The sequence below is a fragment of the Anomaloglossus baeobatrachus genome, chromosome 6, assembly GCF_048569485.1.
Source record: "Anomaloglossus baeobatrachus isolate aAnoBae1 chromosome 6, aAnoBae1.hap1, whole genome shotgun sequence".
Lineage (NCBI taxonomy): Eukaryota > Metazoa > Chordata > Amphibia > Anura > Aromobatidae > Anomaloglossus > Anomaloglossus baeobatrachus.
In genome coordinates this window covers 355,960,801-355,987,288 of record NC_134358.1, presented here as the reverse complement: position 1 = coordinate 355,987,288, position 26,488 = coordinate 355,960,801, and the positions used below count along the sequence as shown (strand labels likewise).

The following is a 26,488-nucleotide window of genomic DNA, read 5'->3' as shown; positions in this document are numbered from 1 at the left end:
ACACACACACACACACACACACACACACACACACACACACACACACACACACACACTGCTCGTTCTGGCATATACAGGTACATCTCTATAAATTAGAATATCAAGAAAAAGTTAAATTTATTTCAGCAGTTTAATACAAAAAGTGAAACACATATTGTATAGAGTCATTACACACAGTCATCTTTTTCAAGTGTTTTTTTTTACTTGTCCCCTTCCTAGCACATATGTCCTCCTCCTGGTATATATGTCCCCTCCCTGGGATGCTCCTGGTATATATGTCCCCATCCTGGTTTATTTGTCCCTATGCTTGAATATATGGCCCCTCCTGGGGACCTCCAGGTGTGTTATGTATGTATGTATGTATGTATGTATGTATCTCCCCCTCCTGGGCACATTCTGGTATATATTGTGAGACTCGTGTGGGATTAGTGGATGAGGGCAGGTATATCTCACCCCGGTATCGGTCCTATGTGACTTAGCCTGGTCAGGATCACCTGGCTCTTAATGGACTAATGGGAGTTGATGGGCGGACCTAAAAGGAGTCTGGGAAGTTGGGGGAGGGTCTCCATCTGGGAACACAGAAAGCCTTTCGGTGTAGGAGACACTTGTGAGTGGGAGCAGTGCTTGATGTTTGTAAGGTTAAGCTGGAAGGGGGAAGCCCTCCAGTTTGTAGTTAAAATATCATCCTGCATAGTTAGCGCCGGACAGGCAAGGATTTATTTTGTTGGTGTGTTTTTTTTTTTGTTTTGTTTATGCTCCACTGCAATAAGCCTGACCAAGCGTCAGTTACACCTGGAATTCGGCTGTCTGCCTGAAGTGAATACGTGCCCTTTGAACCCAGCAATGGCGATCCCCGAGCGTGTGATCACAATATGTATCCTGGTTTCTGTCCCCTTTCTGAGCCCCTCCTGACATATTTGAAACAAAAAGAAAATAAAAAACCGTAAACATTTTACTTCGTCTCTGGCTCCCACGTCGCGTGGCGTCCTCTCTGAGCCACGATCCATTTCAGCTGGATATGCGCCCTCCAATGCACATCCAGCTGAAGCAAGGCGGGGACCGGGGTTGGCGGGCCCCTCCACCACCCCCCGGCGATTTTCCCCGCTCCTGTCTTCGGTTCACAGGGTGATTTGTCTCCTTAGGATAGGACACCAATATCTGATTGTTCGGGGTCTGGCACCTGCACCCCAGCCAATTGCCTGTTCTAGGTGCCGTGCCGGTGGTGGCCAGAAGTGCTCAGTTCAGGATCTGCTCCGTCTTCTGATAGTGGCAGCAGCCTCCTATTAAATTTAATGAGGTGGATGTGCAGTACCCGGCCGCGGACACTATCAGAGGACGGAGCAGATCTAGAAATTAAGCATTTTCGAACACCTGCACCAAGAGCAGCTGATCAGTGGGGGTCGTATTGCGCTCTCATAAGAAGGAATGCACAAGTGAGACCCAGGCATAATGATGACACACAGTCAGTATCACAAATAAACATTTATATTCAGGTAGCTTATAGATGACGTTGTGTCCCAGTCATTTCTTTCTATTCTTTATCTTGTCCTGACGCCATGATGACTTTTCACATTCACTTCTTGTCTCTGCAGATTTCCATCCTCTGCGGTCTTCTGCAGCACATCCCGACACGATGCCCCTAAAAAACAGCACAATGATTATAATACTTCTACTTAAAAATATCTGCCCTACACTGTGCCCCAGAATTAAATAATGGGCCGTCTCATTGTGTTCTCTGCAAAAAATATGACCCCACACTCCCTCTCTTTCCATACTGAGCATACTCTTCACACTGTTTTTATACAGTGTCCCCTTATACTGCCCAGTCATTATACTGTGCCCTCATCACACTCCTTGCTATGGCCTCCACACTATCCTCCCATTCTGCCCTTCTCCATACCTCCCCCCCTCCACTACCCAGTCACTATTCTGTGCGCCCTCACATTTTTCTCATCCCTTACTATTTTCTCACTACCTCCTGTGTGTCCATATACTTTTCCCCTCACTTACCATCCTGCCCACTTGCTCCTCATACCATGTCACTCTTTAGTCTGTGTCCTTAAAATTTATTTCCAGTTCTCTCCACATCCTCTTACTCCCCATGCATCATCCCTCATCCTCTCTCTCCCCATGCATCATCCCTCATCCTCTCTCTACCCAGGCATCACCCCTCATCCTTGTTCCCCCTGCCCATCATCCCTCATCCTCTCTCTCCCCATGCATCATCCCTCATCCTCTCTCTCCCCATGCATCATCCCTCATCCTCTCTCTCCCCAGGCATTACCCCTCATCCTTGTTCCCCCTGCCCATCACCCCTGATCCTCGTTCCCTCCCGCCACGCATCACCCCTCATCCTCGTCCCCCCCCCCACGCATCACCTCTCATCCTCGTTCTCCCCCATGCATCACCCCTTATCCTCGCTCCCCCCCACGCATCAACACTCATCCTCGTTTCCCCCACGCATCAACCCTCATCCTCTCTCTCCCCATGCATCACCCCCTCATCCTCTCTCCCCATACTATGTCCAAAGAAACTTCCCCCCTCCCCATCCTCTCTTCCGACCATACTTTCCACAGATAGCATGGGGGAGAGAGGGTGGGGGAGGGAACTGTTTCCATAGATACCCCCTCTCACCCATGTTTGTCTTCCGTGTCTTCAGCTCCACTGAAGCACTTATGAGCGTTCTCTACCGCCTCCGCGCTGTGGGCCTGACTTCCAGGTCAGCAGTGTGATCCCATGACCTGATCACATGACAGCCGTCGCTCTGACCCGGAAGTCAGCGCCGGCGTCACCGTTACAATTGTCCTCACGTCTGACAGATACAAGGACAATTGAGCAGTGGAAGCCGCGCGCTGCAGATTCTATGAGTGCTGCTGTCAGCGTGACAGCCGCGCTCAGAGAATAACCGGCTCCCACCACAGGGCCGCGAACGCAGCCCCCGGGCAGACTTTCAAACTGCCGCATCAGGCAGCCCGACAACGCCCACCTCACAGTTGCGCCAGGGGCAGATGCACTGCCAGCCCCCCCCTCCCGATACCTGGTATTCAGCTGCATACCCGATATCTCCTGCACACATCGCTAATTTGCATGTGATGCAAATTAGCCAAGTGTATAGTGGCAAAAGCAACACTGCCGGGTCCTCTGCTGCGGCTGTGACTAATGGGGGGTAGGGGGGCCCGGTGAAGAGGGGTGGGGGCCCGGCTGGCCCGGGGCTTAATAAAGCTATGTAATTGTCCCTGCCTCAGTCGGGTCCCCCCTCTTCACCGGGCCCCCTACACCAGTCTCAGTAGTAATGCCCTTATGGCGGCACTGTCTACATTGATCAATATTTGAAGGGGGTTTTTTTTGTAAGGGGTACACCATGCCACTAGAACAGTGTTTTACAAAAGATCCAAAGTTTATCACCATAAAACCTTTATTTCGCCCAAAACGTGATGATCATAATTAGAGAGCAACAGTGACTGTAGCACAGAGAAAGATAATAATTACATTTTCTGAAGGTAACGGTCACCAATCAGTAGGACGTGTACAGGCCTTTGCTTTCAATGACTTCAGCACATCCGCAGCCACAGGACATCACTAATTTCTCACACTGCTCTGGTGTGATTTTGGTCCACTCTTCTTCCAGTCTCTCCCACAGTTCTTTGACTGTTGTGGGATTCTTGCCCATAACTTTTGTCATCACGGATTTTCCAGAGGTTTTCTATTGGGTTTAGATCAGGACCCTGGGATGGTCATTTCATCGTTTCAATGTTTTCCTCTTTCAAGGAATTGCTTTACTTGTGTTGCTTTATGACAGAAGGCATTGTCCTGCCTGAAAACTGCTGGCTGATTTGAGTGATGATCACAAGTAAGGAACCACGTGTTGATGAAGAAGGTTCTGATACACACATCCAATCACTCTGCCATGTAGCTGTATGAGCGATCCAACTCCTTCTGCAGAAAATATTCTCCAAACCATGACACTTCTTCCACCACCTTTCACTGACTTAGCTACACACTTTAGGTTCAGTCTTTCCCCAGTTTGTTGACGAACATAATGTTTCACTCAGACCCAAATATATTAAACTTGCTTTCATCACTATAATGAAATGGGGACCATTTCTCCTCTGTCCGCACAACATGCTCCTCACCAAAGGGGAGTCTACCCTTTTGATTCTTTCTGCTAATGAGAGGTTTGGTCACTGCAGCGTGGGATTTCAGTCCAAATGCTCTTAAACGTTGTAACACTGTATGACGAGACCGACCCTTACCCTGTTCAGTGCTGAACTGCCATGCAATTCCAGCTGCAGTGTTGAAACCATGACCCATGGAGATCCTCCACATTATCCTGTCCTCTCTTGCAGTTGTCTTTTGAGGGCGACCAGCCTTGTTTAGGGGCTTGAGAAAGTTTGGTAATATGCATTGTTGATTATTGAAGATATTGCACTGGCCCTTTATATATATATATATATATATATATATATATATATATATATATATATATATATATATCATTATGGTTTGAGATTTATGCATTGATAGTGGTTATGCAAACTCAATATATGTAAACGATGTAGTCTGGGGAGTTTGGTTTTTCTATGGTCAATTGAATATGGACCTTGATTTCCTTTTTTGGCTTAAAGCCTTCTTTGGGGACTTGAAAAAGTTTGATGTTGTAAAGATGCAATATTTTCGAAATCGCAGACTTGGAATGACCAACTTTTCTTGCTATGGCTGATAGGGTCACCCTTTGGCCTTCATCTGGGCAACCTGCTGCTGGAGGGTTTCAGTCACTTTGGAATGGCACACCATTTTTGCAAAGTCTGTGCAAACTGGAAAGTTAGGCAGCCAGTTACATAGGGTTTGTCAAATAATTAAGGAAATTAGCACCACGTGCCAGATTAACCCCAATAACTTCCAGGTATCTGAAAGTGTTCTCTAATTTTGATCAGTGTTTTTTCATTTCTCCCTTTTCCATTTTTATTATGTGCTTTACAATAAATTCAATCTATGCGAGTTTATTCATGTCATATGTGCTTATATCCTAACTACACAATGACCTTTAACATTTAGGAAATTGTGAAAGACAAGAGAAATGAGGGGTTTCTGCTAGTGATTCCAATAAAGGTCAAAAAATGATATACAATCAGTCAACCTCTTGAAATACAATGAGATTTTTATCAAAAAATTACAATTTATAAGAGGAGAAAGTACATTTTATAATTTCCATAAATAAGTGGACAACCAGGTAAAGACGGGAAAATACCACAACCCAAACACGGGTGATTCACAGATTGAAAAACAAAATATACACTCCATGGCTGAAAAGGTATATATAGCTGAAAGGAATCTACAGCAATAAAGACTGAAAACCTACCATAAATTCATTAGAAAAGAGAAAATAATCTGACAGATTAGATTCTTGTCAGAATTGGCAGAGATGTTCAGGGGTAAACCGCAAATATATTAAGTTATAATCAATAAGGTATATGTAGAGCACCCCACATAGAACTAGTCAGACAGCCAATAACAGGGCCCAAATCTAATGAGAGGTGTAAACAGAACCCACTACATATGTAACAGGTACAAAAAGTTTAAAGAGTTAACTCTGAAAAACAGCGATAATAAAGGCTGACTTAGTAAATGGTCAGACCATAAGCTGACACATTAGTCCTATCTTGACAGCAAGCAGAGTATAAAGCATTACCAATCAGCATACCAGTAATAACTTTGCATAGATGTCAAGCCATAAATGAGTGCCCATGCTCATAAATTAATCAGAACATACAAGTTAGTGAGCAGACGACATGTAAAACTTACCCATCTGTGCTGACAACCCGGCGTAGCGTGCTCCAACGCGCACGTTTCGTGACCTTCCTCGTGGAGCTGCGCTACAGCTGTGCAGTGTGAGAGGGTTTAAAAATGACGCCATGGTATCTGATTGGCGCACGGAGAGTGAAAGCACATGAAGCGGTGTACGTCATCGGGCCTCCCAGGAGCGACGGGGGCGTGAGTCATGTCGTCACTTGACACAACCACGTCAGCCTGTACGGAGGCCGTCAGAGGGACACATTCGTGTGAAGTCACTGCTCATGCGCACCCCATGGCAGCCATACTCTCTATTGGCAACTAGTAAGGGCAGAGAAAAGGGGACATACTAAAGGATATTGAAATAGGTATAAAAAGGTATAAAAGCTGCATCAATATTATTATATATAAGAGGAGCTTGAACTTCATAAAGGGAGCGTGCAATATAAAAGGATCAATCTGAACTATTAATTATTTGTAGTAAATCGCTCATCTACAGGTAATGGAAAGATACGATAACAGAAAAAAGTAAGTAATACAGTAACATTTAGGAAATTGTGTGGTGTTCTCTAATTTTTATCTCCAGTGTATATACTTTGTACTTTCATGTTTCAGCACAGCAAAAACTGAAGATGTAACCGCTCATGTGATGCAGTTATTAAACCGACATTGCGTTGTATTTGGAGATTACATCTGGACTGAATTTGATGACCCTTTTTTGGTGAAAAATGTGAACTCTGTGGCTGTTGTGGATATAGAGTTACTGTTAAAGACCAGAAAGGTAGGACAATTTTCAATGGTTTGTCTGTTACATAAAAATGGAAGTTATGGACTAAACTAAGCAAACAAAGTGGATATTTTATCAAAACTGATTGTAAGGAAAGGCAAAGCAGTTGTTCTCCTTAACATATTAGACGTCTGATTTTATTTTTCATTGGTACTTTGAAAATGGAAGGCTTGAATCTGTGTTTTGTTCAGTGCATTTTCTCAGTTTTTATTTACTTTATTATTTTTCAAATTATTGTTCTTAAAGGGGATCTGTCACTCGAATTTTGCTACTTCATCTGAGAGCCACATTATGTACTGGCAAAGATCCTAATAACAGTGATGTTTCACTAAATGGACTGCTAGGTGTGCAGCAGATAAATAAATAATTTCTCCTAATGGTCAGCTGCGTATAACCCTGCCCACACAATTGACCACTTTCTGCCTATACACAGTGTACAAAAGTGAAGAAAGCAACAACCGCATCCACAATGGCAAAAAGTATCATCATCTCTATTAACGCATCACATAATACAGGGTAGGTCTCTATAAAGTCAGAGAAGAAGATACTTTTTGCCATGGTGGATACTATTTTTGCTATTTTCAGAGTTTTGGATCTCGTGGTGGATTGGGATAATCCCCCTTTTTTGCCATATGCGCAACAGCTACTTACATATCATATTTTTTCTGGTAAGGTGCTGCCCTACCCTTGATATCTTTTATATACCATGTACAACAGAAATCTGCCAATCAGTAGTGGGGACGGGGATACGCAGAGCTTAGGCGCATGGAGATGTACATGCCAGTATGTTTACTAGTAGTGATGAGCGGAGTCGCAGATAACTGGAACCGGGTGATCTGGATATTTAAAGTCCAGTCCAGGCCGGTCTCCATTTCAATCTATGGTGACCATAATCCGGCTATTAAAAATGGTGGTAGAGGTTTGATTTATGACTAAACAGGGAGAGGGAGGCAAGCAGGTGTGTAAATATGATGCGTAGCGACACTGCTGATGGAGGAGGCTTTCCTATTAGACTGAGGCATTATTGCATAATTTAACTTTTTGTTTTGATTCCTAGTTGTTTAATAAAAAAGATCTGATTTAAAAAAAAAATGTTGATAGAAGGGATGGGATTATAGGAGCAAGTGCACTGTACTTACCGAGGCTCCGGTATGGCTGTACACTGCTTCCAGGCCACGCATTCACTTCTAAGGCGGAAAATTAAGTTAATTGAATATGCACTGCTTTCCCTGCCCACCAGCGCCTGTGATTGGTTGCAGTCAGATGTGACCCCACCCAGAGTGACAGTGTGTCTCATCTGACACTTACAATCACAGACACTAATCTATATGTGGTATAAAAATAAGTAAATAAAACATTTGGCGTAGGGTCCCTCCATATTATGATACCCAGCACAGATAAAGCATACGGTTACAGCCCCCAGCCGTGCACTAATATTGGCTATGTATTAAAATAAGAAGAACCGCGTGCTTTTTTTTTATTTATTTATTTAAAAAAAAAAAAACGGCATGCAGTTCCCCTAATTTTGATACCCAGATAAAGAAAAAGCCCGACAGCTGGGGTGTAGTATTTTCAGGCTGGGGAGGTCCACGCTTTTTGGGCTGTCCTGTAGCCTAAAAAATAGCAACCGTCCGGAATTGCCGCATACATTTTAAATGCGACATTTCAAGCGCTTTACTCGACTCTTCCCAATTGCCCTGGTGCGGTAGCAATCGGGGTAATATAAGAGGTTAGTGGCAGTCCACAGCAGCCACTAAGCCCTAGATTAGTGATGGGGAGGGTCTATGAGACTTCCCCCCCCCCCCCCACCCCCCACCCCAATTACTAATCTTTAAGTGAAAGTAAATAAAATACCAAAAAAATCCTTTTTTTGGAATAAGATACAAAAAAAAACACCCTCTGTCACCACTTTAACCCCCAAAACGCCCCTGAAGGTCCGATGTAATCCACACTAGGTCCTATGACGATTCAGCTCTGCTACATTTGAACTGGCAGCGCGCAATCATGGAACATGATTGCCCACTGTGATTTCCAGGCAGAGAATGAATGAGCCTCTTGATCAGCGGTGACACCACTCAGATTAGTTGCGGTTGCAGCTAGAGTCCTCCACCTGTGACCACAGGTAACCCGACCTCAGGACTTAAAGTGACTTCATTAAACTCAGTGAACTCCCCGGCATCTTATGGCAGAAAAGTGTTTTGTTTTTTTGCCAAGGTTTTTTTTGCCAAGAGATGCAGATTTGGGTGCTGAAATTTATTTTTAGACCATACTCCTGCACCCATTCTACACCTCCTGGCAAAAAAAAAAAAATCACATCACTACCACATCATACCTCATGCAGTTTTGATTATTTATTTATTTATGTATTTTTTTTATTTATTTTTTCTTGGAGGTGTAGATTGGGTGCATAAATATCGTGTGAAAATTCCATCACCAAATTTGTATCTCTTGGCATAAAAATGCAAAACATTTTTTCGACAAGAGGTTCAAATTTGGTGCTGAAATTTGGCGGAGTCATTTAAGCACCAAATTTTCACCTCTTAGTGGAAAACTGCATTAAAAATGGTGTCAAAACCTATTATTTTTTTGTGTTTGTTTGGTTTTTTTTTATTTTTTGGGCCAAAAGATGCAGATTTGGCGTTCAAAATTTTACACCATATTCATGCACCCAATCTTCACCTGGCAAAAAACCTTATCAAAACCGTATGCGGTGTTACGTGGTAGTGATGCGTTTTTTTTGACAGGAGGTGTAGATTGAGTGCAGGAATATGGTGTAACATTTTGAGCACCAAATCTGCATCTCTTGGCAAACAACAAAACCGCAGTTTTCTGCCAGGAGATGCAGGTCTGTGAACCTAAGTTCACTGAAGCCACCTGAGGTGAGGTTACCTACAGTGACAGGTGTATTACCATGGGAATCGCCTGCTGTAACCACAAATAACCTGTGTGACCTCACTGCTAATCGTGCGGATCATTCATTCTCTGCCTAAGCCTCCCAGTGTTCGGTCATGTTTAATGATTGCGCTCTATGACTTCAGATATATAGCAGAGCTGGAAACGTCGTAGGACCTCGTATGGATTATGTCGGACCTTCAGGGGTGTTTTCGGGGTTAATAAATTGGTGAAAGAGGGGGTTTTATAGTCTTTATATTTCAAATAAAGGATTTTTTCAGTGTTTATTTACTTTCACTTACACATTAGTAATGGGGGGGTTCATAGACGCATGCCATTACTAATCTAGGGCTTAGTGGCAGCTGTGGACTGTCATTAACCCCTTATTACCCCGATTGCCACCGCACAAGGGAAATCGGAAAGAGTCGGTTAAAACGCTCGGATTGTCGCATCTAATGGATGAGAAATTCCTGGGTGGCTGCAAGCTGCTTGTTTTAGGCCCAATAAGCATGGACCTCTCCAGCTTATTGGGCCCCCCAGCTGTGAGGCTTTTATCATAGCTCAATATCAAAATTAGCGAGGCCGCACACCATTTTCTTTAAATGATTTATTTAAATAAATGTAAAGCTTCATGCAGTTACTCTTATTTTGACATACAGCCGAGATAGGCACATAGCTGGGGGCTGCAGCCTGTAGGCTTTATCTGTTCAGGGTATAATAATAATATGGGGGGACACTATGCCAATTCTTTTTATTTACTTATTCATTTTTACAGCACAATACCAACCTGCCGGATCCGAATCAATATCTGGAGTCCTGGGTCTGGCACACAGGTACTTTTGAAACCGTGCGGATCCTGACTTTTACAGTCTGGATGTACCGATCACTATTTATTAGTTCTCTAGTGATAAAGTTACTGTTTTATAAGCAGGAGATTATGAAAATTACAGCAAGAAGCATAGTAAGTGACACATCAGTGAAATGGAGGTCTCGCACTCTACATTATGCTGCTCTTGGATTATGTAGCAGAAGTCAGATTCCCTCTAACTGTACTCTTCATTACCTAGTTTTAATGACCGCGGGCAGTAATATTACATCCTAAACCACCATGGTGTAATCCCCGCTGGCTACTGCCGGCAGCTGGCGGGGATCCGCTCACATGTCAGCTAATTTGTACAGCTGATATGTGTGCCTCACAGGCATGAGTGGATCCACGTTCCACCCGTGCCTGTTAACTCCTTAAATGGCGCAGTGAAAATGTCACGGCACCATTTAAATGTCGATCGCGGTAAATTTTTATTCACCCAGCTCCATTGGCGTTGCAGTGACGTGATCACTGTGAGCCGATTGTTGCCATGTTAGCACAGGGTCATGTGAGGACTCCTGTAGCTTACATGACTCACTACATGACTCACTTCCTGTTTCATCCGGCTGGCTGCTGTCAGTAACAAAAGGTGAGTATTTCTGCTTTTCTTAGGTGTCATCAGCAAAAATAAATGAGCGATCAGACTGCTGATCCTTATAGTCCCCTAAGAAAACTAGTAATGTGTAAAAAAAATAAAAAATCGGCCGGGGGTTAATGGAAATCAGACTAAGGCTAAGTTCACACACTGCGCTTGTTTAACGCCGTGGCAAAACGCATGCTTTTTTAACGCGTATTGGTGCGTTTTTTGCTGCGTTTTTGCTCACGCAATTTTATGCGTTTATCAGTGAACATTGCCACTGAAAAAGGTCTGATGTAATTTCCTTCATTATGTTCTTCATTCTCCACTAGTGTATGCAGGAGAGCAGACAGCTGCAGAACTACAAGACTCAGCATGTATGCTGGAGGGAGGGTCAGGGGGAGCAGACCTACAAGGCTCAGCATCCTCCATCCAATAGTGTATACAGGAAAGCAGACAGCAGCTGCCGAACTACAAGGCTCAGTATCCTCCTTCCAGGACTGTATGCAGGATTTCTTTTCCCCCAAACAAAAAAAAAATGACGTGGGCTTTCTATATTTTTGTATGCTAGCCGGGTACAGCAGGCAGGTACGGGCTGCCCCCAACCCCCAGCTGCCTATTTGTACACGGCTGGGAACCAAAAATATAGGGAAGCCCTTTTTTTTAATTATTTCATGAATTTCATGAAATAAAGAAAAAAAAAAAAAGACATGGGCCAGATACAACTAGGCAGCTGGGGATTGGAATCCGCAATGCAGGGTGCCCAAGCTTTCTGGGCACTCCCGCTGCGAATTGCAGTCCGCAGCCACCCCAGAAAATGGTGCTTTCATAGAAGTGCCATCTTCTGGCGTTGTCTCCAACTCTTCCAGCTGCCCTGATGCCCGGTGGCTTGCTGGTTAATAATGGGGTTAGGGCTAGCTGTGTATTATCAGCTGGCCCTAAGCCTGAAATTCATGGTGTCACGCCAATATTAGACATGGCCACCATGAATTTCTAGTAAAGATAAAAAAAAATTAAAATAAAAATAAACAAATAAAACACAACACAATTAGTGACTCCATCTTTATTGAAATAAAGAACCCCCCCCTCCGCAGTAATCCTGGGTCAAGGGTCCCGCGCCGTCCAATTCGGATCCAATATCATCTGATCGGTTTGCTGGAAGGCAAAGCGATCAGATGATGTGTAAGGTTCAAGGCCTGAATCACATGACACATCAGCTGATTTGTATAAAAGCTGTTTATACAATCAGATGATGCATCAGTGCAAAAAACAAACAAAAAAAAACCCTACACACTACTGTGCAGCGTCGGACTGGCTACCGGAGGAATATCCAGTAATGCCAGGCCTGGATTCAGGTACCTGCACTGCACTCCGGAGCTCTCCCCTGAGCTCCGGCGTGCAGCCTGGACTTTACAGCGAGCACCGTGTTATTGATTCCTCGGCACTTGCGGTTCAGTTCATGACAGCTGCAGACATCCCTGGATAATCTCCGGTGCGCTCACCTGAACTCCGGAAATCACCCCGGCCTGTCTGCAGCTGTCATGAACTGACTGCAAGCGCCGGGGAATCAGTCACTCGGAGTTCGCTCGCTGTACAGTCTAGGCTGATGTATCAGTGCAAAAAAAAAATACACCCGTCCGTCCTGACTCCCGTCTGATAGCCAGCCGGGCGGTAAAATCCGGCGTCACCGCGAGACTTACGATCAGCTGATGCGTCAGGTGACCGCATTAGGTGATCCACCGCCAGGTCCTGCAGCTATCCTATGTGCCTGGGAGCCGGCACGCAGCCGGAGCGGGGGTGGCGGTACCGGGAAGAGTAGCTGGGAGCATGGCACCGGGAGTCTGCAGACAGGTGAGTATGACATTTTTCTACTGTTCACTTTTGATTTAGCAGCCGCATCCACCTCCTGCACGGGAGGGAACATGGCACCGGGCGGGAAATGGAAGCAGCGGTGGCGGTACCGGGAGGATTCATGCTTCTGTGTTTACTGACAGAAGGAATTCTCTTCCTGTACATGTCACTTTACTACCCACCCCTTGCGTTTTTTATAGCTGCGTTTTTAGTCATTAAAACGCAGCTATATTTGCAATTTGTGGTTCTCATTGCGTTTTTGAACATCTCTTTGAACTCAATGGGTGGAAAACGCAGTGAAAAACGCAGAAATAATTGACATGCTACAGTTTTTGTGTTGCCCACAAAAACGCAGCTAAAAAAGCGCTGTGTGCAGACAGCAAAAAATGAAAACTCATAACTCATTTGCTGGGGAAGCAAATTCATGCAGTTTTCTGGGCAAAAATGCACCCGGAAGAACGCCGCGAAAAACGCACTGTGTGAACTTGCCCTAAAACATTCTAATCCTGTGTTGGCTGCTCTGTGACACCTTTTTTTTTTTTTTCTTCTCTGCATCAACATTTTGCTGATCAGTATGGGCAATCTATGTTTAAAGCAAGAGAGACATAAGCATTCATTTTACAGCTTCTGAAAGAAATACAATTTATCAACCTCGCCTTGTCATTAATACACTATATTATGCATTCAGCCTCCGTGTTTGATCTGCAATGGTGTGCACAATGGTGTGCACAAGCCTTTAGTTTTCAGTGACTTTTTTTTTTTTTTACTGACTTTTTTATTTTTGTACTTCAGCCTATTAACCTTGGAAACTGCCGTATATGCGTCCATGTATTTCAACTGAATGAAGAAGGACCAAGTGCAGAGAATTTGGAAGAAGAGAATGAAGAACTTGTGGCTGCAAACCACTGGGTTCTACCTGCTGGTGAGCATTTCTTCTAGAGAAATCTTTGTGCCGCCACATTACAAATTCAATATATATTTTAAGTGTAATCCCTTCTCCCCTGAGCCTGTTTTCACCTTCCTGACCAGGCCAAATTTTACCATTCTGATCATTGTCACTTTGAGGTAATAACTATGGAAATCCCATTGATTCTGAGGCTATTTTATTTTAGTGGTCAATTTCATTTGTGTTTTATTTATGAAAACATTGAAAATTTGGCACATAATCTTAATTTTTTTTTGTTGCAATTTTTGAACTTTGGATTTTTGTGCCCTTATACCAGAGAGGTAGATTACAAAAAAATCATTAATATTTGCCACATATCTACTTTACATAAGAACCATTTTTTTTTTAACCCCTTAAGGACGAAGCCAGTTTTGTAGTTACTGCCCAGGCCATTTTTTTTTGCAATTCTGACCAGTGTCCCTTACACAGGTTATAATTCTGGAACGCTTTAGCGGATCTTGATGATTCTGAGATTGTTTATTTTCGTGACATATTGTACTTTATGATATATGTAAATTCAGGACAATAATTTTGCTTTTATTTGTGAAAAAAAATCAGAACATTTTGAAAATTTTTATGACCTTAAACCAGAGAGTTCTGTCTCACAAAATAGTTTATAAATTACATTTCTCACATGTCTACTTTACATCAGCGCACTTTTTGAAACAAAATATTTTGGGGATAGGAAGTTAGAAAGATTCAAAGTTCATCATCAGCAATTTTTCATTTTTTCAACAAAATGTACAAAACCATCTTTTTAGAGATTCCATCACATTTGAAGTGACTTTGAGAGGCCTAGGTGACAAAGTACCCAAAAGTGACACCATTCTAAAATCTGGACCCCTCATAGTACTGAAAACCACATCCAAGAAATGTATTAACCCTTCATGTGCTTCATAGGAACTAAAGTGATGTGGAATAAAAAAATAAATAACATTTTACCTAAAAATGTTGCTCTAGCCCCAATTTATTCACTTTTAGAAAAAATAACACATCAATATGGACCCGAAAAGTTGTTACCCAATTTCCTCTGAGCGCGCTGATACCCCACATGTGATCAGAAACCTTTGTTTGGACAAATGGGAGGGGCCAGAACAGAAGGAGCAATATTTGAATATTGGAAAGCAAATTTGGCTGAAATAGATTGCGGGCACCATGTCGCATTTGTAGGGCCCCTAATATGCCTAAACACCCGAAACCTCCCACAAGTTAACCCATTCTGGAAACGTGACCCCCTCAAGGATTTTCTCAAGGGGTATAGTAAGCATTTGAATCCACAGGTACTTCGCTGTCCCAGCAAATTTCTCACTTTTAGGCTCTGTGCCCACGATCCGGTGACACCGCATCTAGGACGCATTGCCAGCCCTCCTGCGGGGATGTGAGTGTTGTCAACAGGAGAACGCAGCTGCCCGTGCCCACGATCCGGGTTCTGGCTGCTGTGGACCTTTTTAGCTCTATTCTCCCTGCGAAGATCACTCTGATCTCCGCAGCATAAACTGAAATGCTGAGGCTCGGGAAGTTGCACCGCAGGTCAGTTTATGCTGCACAGAAAAGAGACACAGTGGGCAGGAGATTTCTAAAATCCTTCCAATGCACTTGTACTGCACAACGCAGCAATGCGCAACTGAAACACTCTGTGTTCAAAACACTGTAAACCCTGATCGTGGATGGTCAGCCTAAATAGCTTGGATGAATGGATGGATAGGTAAGAAATTAATGTCCCACCCCCCTGCATATTCTAAGCTGGCACCCTCTAGTGATTTTCATGTGGCAAATGGTGCTTAGCCTTGTATTTAGCCAAAAAAAAACAAAAAACGACGTGGGGTTTCTCCCATTTTTGATGGCCAGCGAGGGTAAAGCTGACTCCTGCAGCCTGCAGACCCAAGCTATCCGCTTCACCTTGGCTGGTTACCCAATTTGGAAGTCACTCCACACTGTTTATTTTTTTATTATTTATAAAATTATAAATAATAAAAAAACGTGGGGCCCCCCTCGCGGATTAGATTACCAGCCAAGGTAAAGCGGACAGCTGTAGTCTAGTATTCTCAGGGTCGGAAGGCCATGGTTATTGGCCCTTCCCAACCTAAAAATAGCAGGCCGCAGCCGCCCCAGAAGAGGCGCATCCATTAGATGCGCCAATCCTGGCGCTTCGCCCCTGCTCATCCCGTTGCCCTGATGCGGTGGCAAACTGGGTAATATATGGGGTTGATATTAGCTGTGTAATATCACCTGGCATCAAGCCCAGAGGTTAATGATGTCACGGCAGCTAACCGATACATCACTAACCCAGTCAGTAATAAATAAATAAAAGGCCAAATTCACACTTGCGATTAACTCGCATGAGTGCAATGCGAGAAAATCTCGCTTTGCACTCGGACCAATGTTAATCAATGAGGCAGCTCCCATCTACTATTTTTTTTTTTTTTTTTTAATTTTTTTTTTCTCATTCCAAATCGGACTGAGAAAAAAATCACAGCATGCTGCGTTTTGGTGAGTTTCTTGCACGGGTCTCTTCAATGCAAGTCTGGGTGCCTGAAAAAAAACGGATGTCACACGGACGGCACACACACCATCCTAGTGACATGCGTTTTTCTCAATACATTTCACGCATGTAGCAGAGAACACTGTAAATGCTCCTGTACATAGGAGTACATGAATAGCAGCTACTGAGGGTAAAAACTGATTGCACACTGTTGAAATGTGAACAGAAATCGTCCGACTTTCTAGCATGAGAATCGGACCTATTTTACACTCGGAAGTGTGATTCCAGCCAAAAAAAAAGACAATTTTTTTTTATTTACTTCAAAGAACACTCAACAATACATTCCCTTGTTCACCAATGTATTGAAAAGAAAAAAATAATCCCGGTCCTCCGTAATTCATTTTGGAGATCCCACAATGGCTCTGGACTTTCCTGAATATAAGGGGCATACATTATCTGAGCATCTCTCATTTTCTGGAAGAGCAAGCGCTCCATGTGAGAATTGTTAGTGCAGTGACCTGAGAATACTGCATTCACACTGCCCAGGTCTAACCGAAGGCAGAATGACCTGCTATAACCTCATTACAGAATATGAGGGTCACGCTCAGGGAACGTATTCACCATTTTCTGGAACAGCATGTCCTCCATGTGAAGAATGTGGCTGCTGCACTCACTCTCCCCCGGTCCACATTACAGCAGTATGAGCGGCAGTGAGCTCAGTGTCCTTGCTTGTAAAGAACCGGCTGACAGTCGCTGTCTGCACATGCAGCCGCCATCTTTTTAGGAGGAGTAGGAGGAGGAGGGATCGCAGGGACCGGAGCAACAGCAGGTACCTGGGGACGACTTTTCTGTCGCATGTGCCAGGTCACATGCTACAGAAATGAGGATGATGATGAATGCAGCAGGCATGCTGGTTGTACGCGCTGCCATCTTGGAAGATCGTTTGGGGGGTCGGGGGGGGCAATTTGGCGACACCGAGGGACCGGTGGGACCCTGGGAGCAGATTTATCTCCCATCTGACATGTTTGATCATGCCAGGTGGGAGATAATCATTTTTTTTTACCAGCGCCGCCGTTTACTGTAACGTGATCATCTGTATATGGTGAATACCGATGCTCACGTGATGGGGACCAGAAAGAACAGCCCGAATCATGATCTCCAGGGTTTTGGCTACCCCCGGTAGCTGAAACCTCGGAGATTTTCCGACGCTGAGGGGGCACTATTGACTTCTTTCCTGACTGCTGTTTAAACTGGCGATCTGGCATAAGTACCCTATTCTGCCACTTTTTTAATCCGTTTGACCGTAGTAAAGGGCTTATACCTTTTTTTTTATTTTATATTTTTTTTTCTAACAAATTACAGAACTACTTAAATTTTTTTTTATTTTAGTGATCACATTTGAAATTAATTTGAGGGTTCTTTGTGACCGAAAATATTTTTTTTTTCTTTTTTCCACAAAAATATTGCTTTAGTCTTATTTCATTTTCACAAGGGTAATCAGAGAAATTGGACCATATTATTTGTTGTGCAGTCTCCTGAGTGTACCGATACCCTCAGTTATACTACTGTTTGGGCGTTGAAAGGGAAGGAGCGCTAATTAGATTTTGGAGAGCAAAATTGTCTGTAATATATCGGATGCCATGTCACATTTACAGTGCCACTGATGTGCCTAAATAGTAGTGACCCCATTTTGGATATTTTACTTTTCAAGGTATTTATCCAGGTGTGTGGTGAGCACCTTGAACCCTCAGATGCTTAACAGAATTTTATAACGGTGACCTGGAAAATAAAGAAATACCTTTTTTTTGCAATTTAAAAAAAAAAAAGTTTTTGTATTTATTAATTCTGTCTGTCATAGTTGAAGGGTACCCAAGACAGAAATTACAGACCTCTCCACTCTTTTGTAGGTGGGAAAACTTGCAAAATAGTGGGAAAACTTGCAAAATAGGCAATGTATCAAACACTTAATTTCCCCAGAGTGTGAGAGAGGTTTTGTGTAAGCAATTTTATAAAAAAAAAAACAAAATAAGTTTTGCATTGCTGTTTTCTGAGAGCTATATTTCTTTTTTTATTTTTTGCTAACAAAGCTGTATGGTGGCTAGTGTTTGTTTTTTTTTTTGGCGGGACAAAATGATGTTTTCAGCTATACCATTGTACTATGTGCCCTTTATGGTGTTGTGTTTGTTGGGGTTTTTTTTTTCCATTATTGTTTTTTCTTTACATAACTTTTTTTTATTATTATCTTTTCACTTAGTCCCAGTTTTGAACATTACATTGTATTAGTCTGATCGCTAGTGTATTTTATTGCAATGCTTGTGCATTGCAATATATTATACATATCAGTGTGACACTGACAGATCGCCTCTTACCTTCCCGGAGGTAAGTGGAGGAGTGCTGGCGCTGCGGTGTCCTTTCGGGGTCTAACAAATCTCTGCCCTGCCACTTCGGGCAATTGGGCAGGAGCGACAATGGGGGACGCCATCTTGGGGATGTCCGCCGCCGAGTGGTGAGTGTGCGCAGGTGCGAGATCTTCTCTGGGTTCTCAGATGACGCTCGACTGACGTCATCTCCCGGAAGTGACAATGGCTATATGTGGTAAGGCTTGGCTGAGGTGAGACGAACCTATGGCTTCACACCTCCGGTGGAATACATGAGTCCCCATGCCGCTGGAAGCAGCTTCCAGGGTTGCATGTAGCCTGCGAACCTAGTGTTGCAGACCCCTAGTGTGGGGTAGCCTCCACAGTTAGCAACAAAACCCCTATAACATGCATAGCATGTTATGAGTTTGAGTCCGTTCTTGCAAGCTGACATGTACACAGTGACAGCTTTGTGTTGACAGCTGTCACTGACAGAGGGGGCAGGTTGCTGACGGTTACTGCACTCAGATGGCTCTTTTCGGTCGCTCTGAATGGCTGATTAACCCTTTAGATGTGAGCATTCGTGACATTTAAAAAAACAAAAAAAAAAGAAATGAGTCAGAGGTAAACAACCTCCAGTTCTACTACTAACACACAGCGCAGGCTGGCACTCAGATGGGGCAACAAAAGTGTAAGCCTTGACGTGGATGGGTATGCTGGCTCATGCGGGATACTCTGGAAGGAACGGCGCCTGGTCCAACTAGTGGAGTCTAAAGTCCAGCAGGACCGATGCCCAGAGCCTGCAGGGGAGATTGATCAGATGACATCCTTCCTCCTTCTAACCTGGTTCTGCCTCTTTGCATCTGAGTGGTAATTGACATTCGTGAAAGTTCACATTGTTCAGAGCTACTCTTGCTTTTTTTTTTTTTTTTTTTTTTATCATATCTGGGACAGACTCAATGGATACACTTCAATAACCGGACCTCGCTCCCTGTAATCAGGAGCTGTCTGTTACCTGGTCTCAGAAGCGGTGCCAGGAAGGTATTAGGCAAACCCTATCAGGTGAGGTCTTGGATTAGTGCTGAGTTCAGGAACTCCCTTTGCGGTGCTGCAATTGGTTACTATAGGCGACAAGCCCAATGTTGGATTGACAGTTTTGCTGCATCTTTTGTTCCTTAGCTCCTTATCAATGAAAAGCATAGCCTTAAGAAATCCAGACCTGCCTTCCCTGCTTATGGGGAATCAGACAGGTCCAATGGTGATTGTAATTCTTCAGCTTCCACCTCCATGTCTGACAGTGACTCAGGTTGTTCATACTTCTCGATGGAGAACAATGGGAGACTAGTGAATGTGGTCAGGCCCACTACGGGCATCCCTGAAATGACACCCAAAAACTATCTCAGTTTTATATGTTTATGGCCTAGAGGAGGGAAAATGAAATGCCTCCCGGTTGTTGTTAAAGGGAAGGTATCGTCAAAAAAAAAAAAAATAACTGAAAAAATGTAAAGTAGTAATGTTTAAATGTTTTTTGTTTAAATATTATTTTTTTTTAATTGTGCAAAATATAAAATTTTTTTAAAAAGTTTGATATTTTCCACTGTTAAACACTAGGGAGAGCAGCTTCTGAAATCCTACTGAATTTCCACTGTATAAAAAGCTCAGATTACAGCCTGCCGTAAAGTGGGCGGAGTCTGCTCTCCTGTTTGGGAGGGGGGAGGCGTGCCATCACAATCTGAGTGTTTACAACAGATAACAGAGAATGACATGTAAGGACATAATGCACAGCCATTTTCCTGGTGATCAGAAATGCCTAAAGTGTCACCAAGGACAGCAGGAGTATCACACAGGACAGGATTAGATACACCGCTCTGCAGACAGTATCACACAGGATAGGATTAGATACACAGCTCAGCAGGCAGTATCACAGGATAGGATTAGGTACACAGCTGTGCAGACAGTATCACACAGGATAGGATTAGATACACAGCTCAGCAGACAGTATCACAGGATAGGATTAGATACACAGCTGTGCAGACAGTATCACAGGATAGGATTAGATACACAGCTGTGCACAAAGTGTCACACAGGAAAGGATTAGATACACAGCTGTGCAGACAATATCACACAGCAGAGGATTAGATACACAGCTTTGCAGACATCACACAGGATAGGATTAGATACACAGCTGAGCAGACAGTATTACACGATAGGATTAGATACACGGCTCAGCAGACAGTGTCACATGACAGGATTAGATACACAGCCGTACAGACAGTATCACCGGTACACACACAGGTACTTACATGCAGTGGCGCGCGTACACACACACACACACACACACACACACACACACACACACACACACACACACACACACACACACACACACACCCCTTTCACATCATTCCTCCCTGTGACCTCCGGTGGGCGCTCCAGGCAGCTGTGCTGCATGCCATCCTCCCCTGCGTCCGGCCGACATTTCACACATCCAATCGCTTACACTCACACATCCGATCGCTTACACTCACACACACTCACGATATCGCACATACCTGTACAATCGCGCGCACACACTCACAACATCCGGAGATATCACATGCTTCCCATGTGATCCCCTCGCAGGTCCTGGAAGCTCACTGCACAGCATCGCAAGCGCCGACTCACAATCACCCCTGATGGGGACCTTGTGACACACACACAGCAGCGGCGGGCAGAGCTGGGGGAGCTGCGGCAGCGGGCAGAGCGGGGACTTGGGAGAACGGAGGGAGGGGGTGTCATTGAAGACACTAGCAGCTGGGGGGAGGGGCGGCGTCAGTAGCTGGGGCAGAGCAGGGGCTGGGGAGAACTGAGGGATGGGATGTCATCAGAGACAGTAACGAGGGGAGGAGAGGCGGCCCGTACTCACACATCCCAGCGGGTGACAGGGGTAAAGTGGAGCAAACAGCACACGCTGTGAGCTCCACAATAATGGCGCTGAACTCCTCCCTCTGTTGTGTTCTGGACAGCCCAGGGGGCGCGTCCAGGTCACAGCAGACGCCCACTGTAACGTATGGCATGGGGTCGGAGCCCAACTATCAGTCTATGCACAGGGGCTGCCATAAAGGAAGGAGTTACTGTCGTTACACACACAGCAAATCCAGCATGGCAGCCCCCAGTGCCTCCAGTAAAATAAGAATTACATAAAAACTAAATAAGCTGCGATTTTTATTTTGTATTAGAAATACTTGATTTCATAATCACTATTTTTAATACAAAAATAAAAAACCGCGATACCTTCCCTTTAAGTATAGTCCCTCATTGCAAAATAATGGAAGCAAACGGATAGGCAAAGTCCAACCCAGAATACCCTTTGAGGAAGCAGCCTGTCCCTTCTGAAACGGGGCCCCTTAAGCTGGCTGTCGCTGCTACCAATGTTTCAAATAGTCATCGGCCACTCTAAGCTGAATGAACCTGCCCTCGTCAGATCACAGCTTCTATACAGTTTGAGACTGGACAAGTACCAGCTGAGGGGCTTGTCGGGCAATCCCTGGTTCTGTGACTAATGAGAACTGTAAGGACTTGAATCATTCTTGGGTGAAAATACCACCACTTCCCAAGGATGGGTATTTTCAGCTGTGGCTTGGCACCCAGCTATTGTAGCTACTTACACCGCAAGGTCCCTGGCAGTACGAGGGATCAGCTATACGAGAGAGCACCTAGACAAATCATGTTCCCTCTCCTCTTCTAACAAGGGGCAGCAGCGTTCCTTTAGACGCATCTGCGGCCTCAACCAGACTGGCAAACAATTCTCTCATCTTAATGAGTTTCAGAATGGAGTCAAGGAGGTCCAGTGTGAAAGAATTTATTCCAGGTGTTCACATAACAATAGTGAATCTGAAGGATGCATATTATCATGTCCAGCTCAACAGTTTGAGTTCCTCAGGGTAGCCTGTTTATGGAAGAAAACGTTTGACATTCCGGTATGCAACCCTTCCAAGGAATGGCGGTGGGCCGAGAGTCTTTGCAAGAATATCAGAAGTTACAGTGAAAGAAGTGCGTGTCATCCCTTACCTCGCCAACTTCTTGTTTGACGGCAGGCCTGCCCGTCATCGTGCCACCTTTCTGCGGGAAGGTGTTCTTTCCTGATTTCTCCCAGTTTAGGAGCCTTTCCCGTGTTGGCAGGAATGTGTCCAGGGAAGGTCCAAATATTTCTTGGACTCACTTAGATTCAGATGCTCAGGTGTTTCGTTTTCCGGACTCCTTGCTGGAGAATCTTCAGGTACTAATAGATCAGGCACCAGAGGCCCCAAGGTTGTCTCTCAAAAGAGCTATGTCCCTGCAGGGTTCCCTTACATCCACCATTGCGGCAGTTTGATGGGACCGGGCGCGCACCAGAGTAACCTTTAGTGGGACATCTTGAAGTATCAAGCAATTGTTGGAGATCATTTGAACAAATGCATTACACTCCAGCACAGTCGAATCCCTGCATTGCTGGTTAAACCTTTGTACTAAAGAAACATGCTTCGGATGCCCTGAAAGCCTAAGGTGCTTCCTACCGACGCAAGTCTGCACAAGGGGAGCCCACATTCGCGGTCACCCAGTCCGAGGAGTGTGGTCTGGAAGTGAATCTTATGTTTTTCTCAAACTTGCCAGAATGCTGCTGGCTGTAGAATGAGCAGTGGGTCGGTCCCTACCCTACCTGACTGGTCGTCAGGTAAAAATCCTCTTCAAAATTAGGCGAGGGTAATATACCTCATCCACTGGAGGCATGCTGGTCCAGAGTGCTAATGGACATAGCAGGCAGAATTTTATTTAGCAGAGTGTTTTCTATCATCCCTCTCCGGTTCCTGTGTCGCGGGCGGAGGAGGGGACGGTAACGCTCGGGTCTGGCGCTGCTGCTGCTGCTCGGTGGCTCGAGCGGTGGGCCGGATCCGGGGACTCGAGCGTCGCTCCTCGCCCGTGAGTGAAAGGGGTGGTTGGTTTTGAGGGATTTAGTCCGTGGCGCCACCCACGGGTTGCGGTGAGGATGGGCACCGCCGCTGCTGGTGACGGGGATCCTGGGAGCGATGGTAGGGAGCAGCTGGGATGTTGTTTATCACCCTCCGTGGGTAGGGGTTGGTGGTCCCGGGGCCCGGTGAGGTGCAGGGTTGCAGGGACAGCGCGGCGCAGTGCCGGATGGCACAGATGTACTCACTCAGCAAATGAGGCACAAAGTCTCTGGTAAACCAAACGGCTGGATGGACGGGTCCCGCAGCCGGCTGCTGTATCTCTCCCTGGACAGGTGATGGTTACTGTCTCTCCCTGCACCTTAGTGTTCTTGTTTGACTACTGTGGCTTCCCAGCGGTAGTCCGCTACCCAGTGTATGAGTGCCGGAGGAGCCCGTTGTGCCCGCAGGCGCTGGCCCTTGGGTCTCTAGCCATTGGCGGTGGCTGTATATCCTCACGGTGTGGACTGTTGCCTTCAATCGGGACTTTTGCTGTTAGGAAACCCCTGGGGTTCCAGTCACATTCGTATTTGACTGTTGACAGCGACTCCAAGCCTAGTCTGGGTCTGATGGCCCTGCCTGTGTGTGCAAGCTTCACTTCGCTCCCCGGTCGGTACCGGCAGGCCGTCGCCCGACCCCGGTCCTACGGTTCCGCGTTGATTCACCACTCCTGCAGACGGCCACCACCGTCTGCCAACCTTGCTTTCAGTGCCTGGGCTCCAACCCAGACACCCAAGTGTTTACTCCTCTCACTTCACTGCTCAACACTGAACTGACGCTTTTCCCGCCTCCAGGGCTGTGAACTCCTTGGTGGGTGCGGCCAACTGCCTTGGCCCCGCCCCCACATGGTGTGGACATCAGACACTGGAGGGAGGCAACAAGGATTTTGTGTTTGACTAATTTTGCTGTCCTAGGGGTGGGGGGTGTTTGTGTATTAACTGTGACGACCTGGCTAGGCCAGGGCGCCACATTCCCCCTTGGTAAAATGCAGACCGTCCGCGGGCTGCCCGTCCACCGGTTTTATTTTTCAAAACTGTAAAAGATAAATAACATGTAACAGTAAAACATTTCAACATAAGCATATTTGTTAGGTCACTTTAACGTTGCACATAAACACTTTAATTACAGACGGACGGATGGATGTCTTCCGCTCTCCCACCCAAGCAACCTAGCCCTGATGCTGCCCCTAAGAAGTGGGCAGCACCCCTTGACCCCAGTCCAGGTTCAGGCTGCCCGAGCGGGAACGGGTACGGTTACTCGCACCCGACTGTCACTTCAGGGACCCCACGTCCTTGGGGGGGCCCCTGACCCCCGGAGGATGGCCATCAGTCCTGGTGGTGGCCGGGCCCCAGCCTGCTCTGCTGCGGGCCCTTCCTCCAATCTGCCTCTCCGCAGGCGGCTCCGATGGAAAAGCACCCCTCAACGTATTTAGAAGCCCACAAGTTCGTGGGTGGCTTGCAAGTTCTCAGCCTTGTCCATGAGCAGTTCCTCATGCATATTTGAAACCCTTAATGTCCCTCCGGGGACAACTTGCCGGCAACGGCCGGGGTAATCACTCAGATAATCAGATGATAAACTCGTTTGATTTTTGCTGATTCATTCAAACGCATATTTACACAATTTGCATACAACACCCCTAAAATGGTAGTTTCCCTGTACTTAAGTGGGGGTTGACCTAGGTTAGGGCGTGTGGACCTTCTGGGCCCCATGTTATCAGTGGAGGACAAGGGGACAGAAGAGACAGTTCCTCTTCCAGTCTACTGTGTGGGGCCGGCGGAGACTCAGGGGGACTGGGTACAGGTGCAGCCCTGGGCACTGGTTCACTGGCAGTTACTTCAGTCTCCTTTTCCTCCACAGGTTGTGGGAACATTATCACCAGAATAAGCACCACGCCATTCTGTGTAGGCCAGTCCGCTGGGAAATCACCCATTACTGTATGGATCACCTCTTGTTCTTTCTCCCCGGTTGATCTGGGGGCCGGAACTTCAGCTGCCACCCTCAATGGAGATGGGCACCTCTTCAGGTGGTCCCTAGAGACTGTGGTTGAAGTCTTCCCCTGGTCACTACTGATCTGGTAGGCCTTCTCATTCTCCCATTCAGTGGGTTGTATGACATACACGGTCTTTTCCCACTGGTCATCAAGCTTATGGGTTGTTCTTTTTCGTTTTAGCACTACATCCCCAGGTTGAAAGGGACCAGCTGGAGCCCGCCTATTGAAGTACTGTTCTTGCTGTTCCCGACTCCGACACAGGTTCCTTTCTACGTACTCCTGGACCTGTCGTTACTGCGCTCTCCGCCCAGTGTCCCATCCCGCAGTTGAAGGGAGGGCCTCTGGAGCCTCCAAGTCCATTTCTAGGTCCACCGGCAACCGGCCCGTCCGGGCTCTTATCAAATACGCTGGTGTACATTTGGTGAAGCTAGAGGGGATGTTATTGTACATATCGACCAGGTCAGGCAGCTTTTCTGGCCACAGGTTCCGCTCTTCCAACGGTAGCGTCTTAAGGAGACTCAGGACCAGATGATTCATTTTCTCACACATGCCATTAGTCTGGGCATGGTAAGGCGTGGTCCGAATCTTCTTGCAGCCGTATAACTGGCAGAATTCTTAAAACACCTCCGCTTCAAAAGCCGGATCCCGATCGGTAAGCACCCTCTCTAAGTACCCGTGCGGTCGGCAAAAGTAGGCCTGGAATGCTCTAGCGGCAGTACGGCCGTTCAGGTCCTTGACTGGGATAACCACCAGGAATCTCGAATAGTGGTCTACGATGGTCAGGGCATAGGTGTACCCACTTTGGCTAGGGGTGAGTTTGACGTGGTCCAGGGCGACCAACTCCAGCGGCTGATGGGTGATGATTGGGCGTAGAGGGGCCTTCTGGCTGGCCTCGTCCCTTCTTCTCAGTGTACAGGGACGGCACCAGGCCTCCACAGACTCCCGCATCCCACTCCAATAGAACCGCTCTCTCAACAGCATCTCCAG

General features: G+C 45.7%; 1 protein-coding gene across 3 annotated transcripts in view; it reads left to right on the top strand.

Moving 5' to 3' along the window:
* TRIP13 (thyroid hormone receptor interactor 13) overlaps positions 1-26,488 on the top strand; it is a 336,424-nt gene that overhangs the window by 67,286 nt on the left and 242,650 nt on the right. For all 3 annotated transcript variants that reach the window (XM_075315015.1, XM_075315016.1, XM_075315014.1), the window contains exons 3-4: positions 6,406-6,571; positions 13,555-13,684. In XM_075315015.1, the coding sequence (XP_075171130.1) occupies positions 6,406-6,571; positions 13,555-13,684 (296 nt within the window). The remainder of the gene's footprint in view (positions 1-6,405; positions 6,572-13,554; positions 13,685-26,488) is intronic.